This window comes from Vigna umbellata, chromosome 1, assembly GCF_029865625.1.
Source record: "Vigna umbellata cultivar VRB3 chromosome 1, Vumbellata_1.0, whole genome shotgun sequence".
In the NCBI taxonomy this organism is placed as follows: Eukaryota; Viridiplantae; Streptophyta; class Magnoliopsida; order Fabales; family Fabaceae; genus Vigna; species Vigna umbellata.
Window position 1 is genome coordinate 95,778,218 of NC_142165.1, and position 10,689 is coordinate 95,788,906.

Sequence of the window (10,689 nt, forward strand, 5' to 3'; positions counted from 1 at the left end):
TGAAGAAAACGAAAACTACTATGATGCATGTATCAAAGCAGGATAGAGTAGATACTGGTACAGCAGGGATTTCTGAAAGCAGCATTGAAAGTGAAGCTTCTGCAGAAGTCTCAGGAAGACCAAGAAGGCAAACGGCAAGACCTTCCAGATTTTCTGAATACGAGATGTACTCAGATGCAGGAATAGATGAAGAGGGTGATATCATTCACTTGGCTTTGATGGCTGGAAGTGAACCACTGGATGTAGATGAGGCTCTTGCGCAACCTGTTTGGAAGGAAGCCATGGTTGAAGAAATTAAAGCAATTGAGAAGAATAATACGTGGAAGTTAGTTAAGTTGCCACTCGGGAAACAATGCATTGGAGTGAAATGGGTGTTCAAGAAAAAGTTAAATCCAGATGGCACAATATCAAAGCATAAAGCAAGACTCGTGGCAAGAGGATTCCTGCAGAGACAAGGAGTAGATTTTACAGAAGTATATGCACCTGTGGCAAGGTTAGAAACAATTCGTTTGGTCATTAGTATTGCTTGTGCTAGAAAATGGACATTATTCTCACTTGATGTCAAATCTGCTTTTTTACATGGTCCTTTGGAAGAGGAGGTATATGTCCAGCAACCTCCAGGATTCAGCAAAGAAGACAAAAAGCATTTATTGTATAAACTGCATAAGGCGCTATATGGGTTGAGACAAGCTCCCAGAGCATGGAACAAACGAATTGATGCATTCTTTGTCAGTCAAGGGTTCAATAAGTGTGCTGTTGAACATAGCTTGTATGTGAAAGATAGTGACAGCGGAGGAAAAATGATAGTCTGTCTCTATGTGGATGATTTGTTGGTGACTGGGTCAAGTTTGAAGGAAATTGATGATTTCAAGCAGATGATGAAAGCTGAGTTTGAGATGACAGATCTCGGGAGGCTTAGCTACTTCTTAGGAATGGAGTTTATGTATACTTCCATCGGCTTAATAATGCATCAGAAGAAATATGTGAAGGACTTGTTAGAGAAATTCAACATGGACTGCTGTAATGAAGCCAGAAGTCCTCTCGAGGTAAATGTGAGACTAAACATAGATGAAGATGAAGAAGGCATAAATGAAACTGATTACAGACAACTTGTTGGATCTCTTCGTTTCTTATGCAACAGCAGGCCAGATTTAATGTTCGGAGTTGGTTTGATTAGTAGGTTCATGTGCAAGCCAAAGAAAAGCCACATGACAGCAGCCAAGCGCATACTTAGATATATCAAAAAGACTTCAGATTATGGTATACTATTTCCTTATGGTATGAAGCAGGAAGAATTAAGCCTAGTTGGATATACAGATTCTGATTTTGGTGGAGATCAGGTTGAAAGAAAGAGTACATCTGGGAATATATTTTTTCTGAACAAGGCACCCGTATCATGGAGTTCCAAGAAGCAAACTGTCATCGCCCTATCCAGCTGTGAAGCAGAATACATAGCCGGTTGTGCTGCTGCTTGTCAAGGAGTGTGGTTGAATGAGTTGCTGATGGAATTGCAAATTCGGAAAGGAAGATCTGTAGAATTGAAGATGGACAACACTTCAGCTATCAGTTTGGCAAAGAATCCGGTTAGTCATGGGAGAAGTAAACACATTGAAGTCAAATACCACTTCTTACGTGATATGGTTAACAGAGGCAAGATTGAACTGGTGCACTGCAAAACTAATATTCAGCTGGCAGATTTGTTTACAAAAGCTCTTGATCCTGCCAGATTTGAGTATCTCAGAAAGGAGATTGGAGTTGTGACATCAAAAGTCTTGAATTAAGGAGGTGTATTAGTTTTATAATTCAAGCTTTTAATAGTTGGCAATTTTGTTAGTTAATACCGTTTTACTGTTATATAAACAGTATGTAACTCTTTGTAATACAGTTTTTTCTGATACAGTTTTTTCCTCTATTACATTTTTCTTTTACACGTTCTCTGTTTCTTTCTTCTGCCATCAATCACAAGAGATAATAGTCATTTTAACAAGAATTGGAAGTGCAAAATGAAACTCTTTAAGTTCTAATTTTAGCACCAACATGGATTATTTTTTAGTCTATAGTTAAATTGTTGTCAATTGTTAGTATCATTCACTTATGCAAAAAAAATGTTTATTTTAGAACTTAATAAAACTCTTGAAATAAATTTCAGACGAACATAAACGATCGTTAACTTTTGTTATACTCTCCTTACTTTCTATAGATTACATTATATCTTCAATATTTTTATTACAATTAACTCGGCCAGCATTCTAATAATCCGTGACTGAATTAGATTAAACTTTTTTCTACCGTAATTTTCAAATTTACTGTAGAATCAATTGTGGCACTGATACGAAATCAAAAAGGGAAGGTGATAGAATATAATTTTCACGCCACTGAATTATCGTGCAAGCTCTAGATCAACCAAACAATGTCGACGATAAGTTAAAGCAAAGGAGACCGGTTTACAGTATGCTAAATCTATACTGAATTAATGTTTACAAACTTAATATTGGTTGCGTCTTACTTTGCAAACTGACTTTTCAAAAATAACCCTCTTTCTTTTTCATTTTAAACTAAATTCCAAGGTTAGAATATGTTACAACCCCTTTTTTAATAGGATCCGGTTGAAGACCAAACAAGAGATTTTTCAGTTGTATGTCCGTGAACATACGTTGAGGTTTCTCGTAACAGAAAACCAAGCATGGGAACAAGTAGAAAGGAATACCAAATTTCAAGTAAACTATAAACTATGATCAACGTTAGTCCATAGACTAAAAAAGTAGTCCAGTTTTTTTCGTTTACTTCAAGCATGATCAACATTTCATTGTCATCAAATGGTCACTTTTGTTCCATCTGCAGAAAAAAAATATAATATTCTGCACCATACATGGTTGAGATAGAATGTTCGAGATAGTCTTCCAGACTAAATAACCAGACATTGATCGATATGTACATCAACTCCTGGCTTCTACAAAATTCTTAATTAAACCTTAAAGAACCATACTAAAAACTCGATTCTCTATTCCTCCTGACGCGGCCTACGCTCTAGTATACAATTATATATACTTGTCGACAAGGTTAAGAGCTATTTAAAAATGCTTTAACCTTTCTGAATTCACTTGGATATATGAGCACAGAATCTAAACAGAGCCCTCCTTTTGTATGTGTACAGTCAATTTGAGTCATAGAGAATTTAACTTTTGTTGATGCATTACCATTCTCGACAACAAAATCGCCTGCATGGTAAAAGGCCCATTTACCTGGTCCATTCAGAAAACACTGGGATGTAACATACTGGCCATCTGAAGTCCATAGCTGGAATCGAACAGGCTTTACATCCCACCCATGAACATGCTCTGTGTTGCAAACTCGCCGGCCAAATCTTTTGGAGGCTCGTCCTAGATGTATTCTGTAGAATATGCTGTATCTCCCAGCAGGAAACGGGAACTCAACATCTCCATCCACTTCAAACCACCAGATCTGCTGGAGGTACGCAACACTGTTGAATCTGCAAATCAAGGAGATAACATAGGTTTTACTCCAAGGTTCTATTAAACCAAATCAACAGTTAAACTATATTTATTTTGCAAATAAACTACTTGACAGAGATTGCAACTTGCATCATCAACCAAAATAACAATAGCAAATGAAGCATATCCTTCACAACATCACAAGTCAGAGAACAACTTTCAGCCAACACTAATCAATACCAAAAGCTACAATACATACCAGAACCATAATATATACACACAACCACCAATACAAAGACTCTGAACATGGAAAATATATACACATAACCACCAAATTTTCTAGGTGATAAATTATAAAACATGACCACATTATTGATACAGTAGTCATGAATTTAGATTGTGGTCTCAACTATAACTGCAACCACAGTACCAAGTTCTAAGGTTTTAGTTCTCTGCAACAGAAAAGACTCGTAAGATTTACACATGTCTGCAATATCCCACAACATTACAGTTTTTTAGATTGTGGCAACAACAGTAATTAAAAACCTTATACAATCTTACACAATCCCAGTTAGCCCACTTTATTTTATAGTTCACACAAAAAATTCTGGAAATGAATCATTTCATTGAACTCATCCCATGGTTGAAGTGATTGAATGATCCCAATGACTACAAAAGTGTAAAAGGAAGAGTGTATATGTATATCACAGAATAAGAATGACTTTTAGCAAAAAATAGTCACTTTGAATAGTGTGGGTGTGTGTGTATACATATAAAGTCTCCATAACAGAGGGGGAAACACAAATATGCCATCAACTGTAATTATAAACTAAAAAGTCAGCAAAGTAAAGAATCACAATAAACAATGGAGAATGGAACACGAATAACAACATAAATACGGATGTTACTCATATCAGAACTTAGGTGTATGGTATAACATACTGGGAATTGAATTGATTGTAATTTTGTATACTTTTATATAACTTCCCGATTCCCAGGGTTTTTAAATTTAACACTCAAGATTATTTGGGGTTTCCTTAAGAATTGCTATGTCACGAGTTCTGAGAATCTAGGGTTCGCCTGATTGAGCAAGTGAAACATTGTAAGGTGGAAATAACTCGGGATGGTAATGATTATGAAGCAAGCTAGCAATCCGGAGTGAAAACGAGTTGACATTTGATTTTCCCCCTTTCCACGATCCAGTAGGACCAAACAGACCCCAACCCAATTCTATTTTCCCCCTCCAATTCCCCGTTTTCTTATCTATCATCCCATCACTAATTTTTCTCACCCCTCCTTCAAACAGCAAATCATAATTTGGAAGGCCAGCCTAATTAAAATATAAATCGATAAATAAAAAATAAAAAGGGACAAGTATTCCAATGCGTATAACTAGGAGAAGAAAAGTGACCTAGATTCCTCAGTGGGGATATGGTTCCAGTATCTTCTATCATCAATCCCGGTTATGGACAATCCCTTGGCCGAAACGCACAAACACAGCTTACCCGTGCTCCGATCCAGCCACACTTTCTGCACAAAAACACAACTATCTCAACTCCACTTCCTCTCACATCAAACCACAAACCAATAACAATAAAAAAAAAATCAACACGGCTTATAATTATTAATTAATTAATTAATTAATTAATCAATTGATCCATTACCTTGGTGCCATCATCAAGAGAATTGAGTCTGCAAAGCCTGGCGTAAATCCCCCTCTTCCCCAAATGAGAGGGGAAATCATCGAAGATGCGGCGGAGGAGGACGGAGTAATTGGACGGCAGCTTGGACTCCCAGACGAAATCCGCGGAGGAAGCACCGCGGAAGGCACGATTGAGCGTAGCGAGCTTGCAAATCTCGGGAGGGTTCATGTAGGTCATGATCTCAGCCACGCAGCTCTCGGGCAACTCGCCCAAACCGTACTTGGGCGCCGATTCCGATGGCGGAGACGAGAATCGCAGACCCATCAATCAACGTTAAAGGAAAGGAGAAGGAGAATGGAAGCAGTGGTGGCGAGTGGGTTGGCTTAGGGCGTTGGGTTTTCGACGGAGATGTCTCCGAGTTGGTGTGTAATTGCAATTGTAATTTGTAATTTGTAATTTGTAGCTGACTCGGTTCTGTGGGTTTGTTGGTTTGTTTGTTTATGCGAGACAGCGTGATCTGACTAGGACTTGACGAGAAGCATTTCACAGTTATCCACCACCCTCCTTCCTCTTCGCCCCGAAAATCCCTAACAATTACCTTAATCCCACCAAAACTTTTTAATATTCGGATAAGTTTTTTATTCATTTATTTTTCATTCAAATCAACATTAATGTTTACAGGTTTTCTTTGGTCAATTTTGCAGTAATTAATTTCAAATTGTCAACCGCGTCAATACCATTTCTTTTAATAACTTATCTTAATTACTACTTATTTCCCTTCCAATTGAAATTAAAATATTTTAAAGTCTTCAAGTTTTAGGACCTTCTAGAAAAATAAAATGGAAATCCACGTACGTTCCATAAATTTTGGCTACATTTTTATCCATTTATAATATAAAAAATAAATATAAGTAGACTTAAATACTAATTTGTTTGGTAACGTTCTAATTTGTATTAGTTTTGTTGAGTTTAATTTTTTTTACTAATATGTTTAAATAGTTAATGATACAGTTTATACTGTGATTCATTATTATAAGGTGAATGTTTTTATTCTAGATATATTTCTTTCATTTTTTTTTCAATCACTTATTTATTTTTTTTTCATTTTTTTCTCCACTTTTCGTTAGGGTACTGAAAATCTAAGTGTGAGTCTAAGTCTCACATTAGATAGAAATGAGAAAATAGAACAGTAGATAAAGATAAAAGACCCATTAATCCATTATCGTAAGATTTTGGATAAATAGTGGTGTCAATAACTTATGTTGTTGAGCTCAAATCTCATTGTTATTGTGTTTTTTCGATAAATCTCTTCTTTGTTAAATCCAATAGTGATATCCGATAATTTGTCTTGGCTAGATGGGGGAGTGTATCTACCTGAAAACACACCTAAAACCTTAAATCAAGGATACAATTTAAGAAGAATACATATACTACTTCTTTTTAGACTAACTTCTAATAAGGGACACATCTTCACTTTCAATCACTTTTAATTATTATGATTAAATAAAATAGAATGTTGCAACTGTGGATGATTTAAATTTGGTGTTAATGTTGAAATGGATTTTTCATAAATGATTATGAACTCATATTTTTCTATTATACGTGGAAAATTGTGAGAACCTGAAAATCAATACATTTCTTGAGCTTCGAGACATTCCTTCATTTTTCCCAATTTTTTCTCCTTCATCCTAAATGCACAATCCCAAATCTTTTATAATTAGAGGGTAAACAAAAAATTAAAATAATCTAATTACTACTACGAAGTAAACAAAAAATTAAAAGAATCTAACTATTTATTAGAGAGTAAACCAAAATTTAAAATAATCTAATTATTACTTTTAAATTGATGATGTTGAATAAGTAATAAAATTTGTGGAGGTGAATGAGATTTTGAAATAGTGGTGAGGAAGGTGATAAAGATGTTATTGTGAAGGTCAATACTACATGAAGAAAAAGATTAGGTGTAGTACGTTATAGTAACGGATCACATTATATATTATACTATTAACTATTTAAACAATATTAATAAAAACACTAAATTAAATAAAATTAATAAAAATTGTGATTTTATTAACAGAAAACTGGAACCACATCCAAAAACTCAATAAAAACTATTTAAGTCATATAATTATTATACATTAGTGATAAGAAAGGTAAGAAAAAAATAAACAGATAAAACATTTCAAAATATTAAATTCTGATGTTAAAGGATAATATAAAAATATTATTAACTGAATTAATTAGCTTATTTAATTCTCAAGGATATGTTTATTGTATTTAATTTAATTTAGATAGTGTTTATTTGGACCAACTCACGGGAGAGGGAGAGGAAGTAATCGATATGTTTGGATAAGCAGATTTGCTCGGATTTCTGAAATGGAATTGCAGGTGAAAGAGCACATTTTCATCCTCTCATAAGAAGGAGATTGGCACTGATTCACTGTGGATGGATAGTAAGATTACAAATCTGCCCTGTTTTTTCTTTTTTTGTTCCAAAGCTACCATACGCATACAAAGATGTGATGTGGTGCTACTGTCTTGGCTTTTCATTTAAAAATTAAATACAAATAAATTTAATAATGACAAAAATAAGTGATTAATAATATTATTACTTTCTTTATAATATATATAATCAATTTTTATTATATATAATATAAATAATATATTAAAATAATCATAGTTATTATTATAATCATAATGATAATAATAATAATGTTTTTGTAATTTTAAATAACATTTTTATTTTCATTTTAACATGATTTTTATTATTTACGTTATATTTACTTTTAAAGATAATATTATAATCATTTAATTTTATCTATTAAAATATATTTGTAATCAATTATACTAATCACATCATACTTAAACTTTTATCTCAAATATATTCAAATCATATAATTTTTCTCTTAATCCAAATAACACTACAATTCTTTTTTTTATCCCTTCAAATTCATCACTTTCTCTTTCTCAAATAATCTTTTTAATTCAAACACATCCTTAATAACAAACAAATGAGTAATAATTATAGAAATAAAAAAATATTAAAAAAGTTATGTTAAATATATTTCTTATTGACTGGCAATATACTTTTTCTTACAATTCATATTTATCAAACTAAAATAAGTAGGAAAAACTAAAATACTCTTTTTTATTAAGGTTTAATGTCTCAATAAGTCTCTATTTTTGTTCAGAATTTGAAATAGGTCCCTTTATTTTTTGGCGTCTTAATTGGGTCCTTATTTTTGTTAATTTGATGCAAATAAATTCTTTCCGTCAATCTGATCAAACGGCATTAATGAATGTGTGACGTGGCCTGAGGACAGTATTGACACGTGTAAGGCCACATCACACATTCATTAACGCCGTTTGATGAAATTGACGGAAATGATTTATTTGCATCAAATTAACAAAAATAAGAATCCAATTGAGACGCCAAAAAATAAAGGGACCTATTTCAAATTCTGAACAAAAATAGGGACCTATTGAGACATTAAACCTTTTATTAACATATTAGAGTTGTTAAGTGTTCATCATGTTACTTTTTTTTTTCTTGATGCATATGATTTAAATATTTATAATTAAGTGATCTATAACTTTTGTTGTGAATTTATGCCTTTAAATCTTTAAAACAAAGTGAAAGTGTTATCGTGAACATAAGAAAAAAAATTAACAGTGCAAATCACGTGTTAAGAAAATTAAAAAAAAGGAGTTATACGAATATAGATAAACGAAAGTAAGGATTAGTCAAATTTTAAATGTTTTATAAATTTAAATATTTGTAATTAAACTTTATATATTTATTAAGTATTTAAAATTTTATATTTTTTATGAAATTTTTATCATTTAAATTTTATATGTTTGTGTGCATAGAACTAAAAATGAACAATATTCTAATAGTTACAAATATAAAGAGTTATATGAATCACTAAATATTCTTAGTAGACTTTTAATGTGCATTCAATATACTGTAAACAATGTAACAACATGCTATTTAACATTAGTTGTAACTGTTTTAATGAGTCGTGTTGTTTGTTTTTGTAAGACCCATAAAAATAAAAATATATATATATATATATATAGTAGTAAATTTTAGCATTTTATTAGTAATAATAATTTTAGTGGATAGAAAAATGTAAATTTTGGATATAAAATTATAGTAATTTTATAAGGAGAAGTTAAAATTTTTGATAACTTATTTAGTATTTTTTTTAAGAAAATCGAATAGTAAAAATTGAATAGTGAATAGTAAAAAGTGAATAGTAAATAGTAAATAGTAAAAAAAAAAATAATAATAAAAATAAATTTTCAGCATTAAGATTCCTTAGCATGGAAGAAATTAGTAGGTAGAAACTAAGATCAGATTTGGTGAGTAAATGATTAAAATATTATTTTTTAAATAATATTAAAATAATAAATAATATTAAAATATTAATGAATAGTAAATTTTTTTACCTATAAATAGCCATAGGAGGGAAGGGTATTTTGCACCAAAAAAAAAGAGGAATCAAGTGAGAGCTTGAGAAATAGAGAAGAAAGAGTTAGGGAGAAATTTTTAGTTGCAAGAAGAGTAGAGGTTCTGAAGAATTTCAGGGAAACAAATTCGGAGTAGGAGATTAAGTCTGGAATAGAGGTAAGGGGAGCTAATCTTTCTTGTATATGATTTTTATCCATGTTATGATAATGAATATGAGTTATGAGTATGTTAAAATTTTGGTAATGGTAGTTATCTATTCACTTATATAAATTTAGTTTTCATGATTATAATTTTCTTATTTTCAAGTTAGTATGGTAAAAATTTTCTTTTAATTATTTTGACCGTTGGATTTAGCTAAAATTTTAATATATGAATCTTAAGACCTATTTCTTCACTTTGACCGTTGGGATTTGTAATTAGAAGTCTGTACTTAGAGAAATAAATCCTGCATGTTTGAGTAAATTAATTACCCCTGTAGATCTATTACTGAGTCATCTCGGTAAAATATAAATTACGACTTATTTGACCGTTAGATCAACTTGAAAATTTTATATATGATTCCTAAGATATATTAATACACTTTGACCGATCGGATTATAAATTGAAAGTCTATGTTTGGAGAAAATAATTTTTAAGTTTTGAAAAATCTGATGAACACTATATTTCTGTTCTTAAGTTATTATGGTAAACATTTCATATATATTTTATTTACCGTTAGATTGAGCCCAAAATTTAGTATGTAATTCATAAGACATATTAAGTCATTTTGACCGTTCAGATTTGTAATTAAATGTTTGTGCTTAGGGAAATTAGTTCCGCATTTTGAGTATAATTGAAAACCACTTAAAATTCTGCACCTAAGTTACCTCGGTAAAACCTCAATATCTATCTATTTAACCGTTGGATCAACCTGAAATTTTAATATATAGTTTATAATAAATAGTGAATTATTGTGACCATTCAGATTTGAAATCGGAGTTACAGATTTATAGATATTAATTTCGTATCTTCTCAGAGATCTCAATATTGCTTAAATTTCTATTTTTTTGGATATCTATATTAAATTTCGGTGTTAATATTATATGCTGTTGTTTTAAATCTGTAAATAAGAAATTTGTTA

General features: G+C 31.4%; 1 protein-coding gene across 1 annotated transcript; it reads right to left on the reverse strand.

The window, feature by feature from the left end:
• Positions 1-2,711: 2,711 nt before the first annotated feature.
• Positions 2,712-5,589, reverse strand: LOC148206907 (F-box protein PP2-A12-like). The gene is made up of 3 exons (XM_088104905.1): positions 5,117-5,589; positions 4,864-4,982; positions 2,712-3,490 (listed from the first exon to the last, which is right to left on the reverse strand). Exons 1-3 carry the CDS (start codon positions 5,417-5,419, stop codon positions 3,061-3,063), a joined length of 852 nt encoding a protein of 283 aa, XP_087961031.1. The 5' UTR covers positions 5,420-5,589; the 3' UTR covers positions 2,712-3,060.
• Between the last annotated feature and the right edge of the window lie 5,100 nt (positions 5,590-10,689).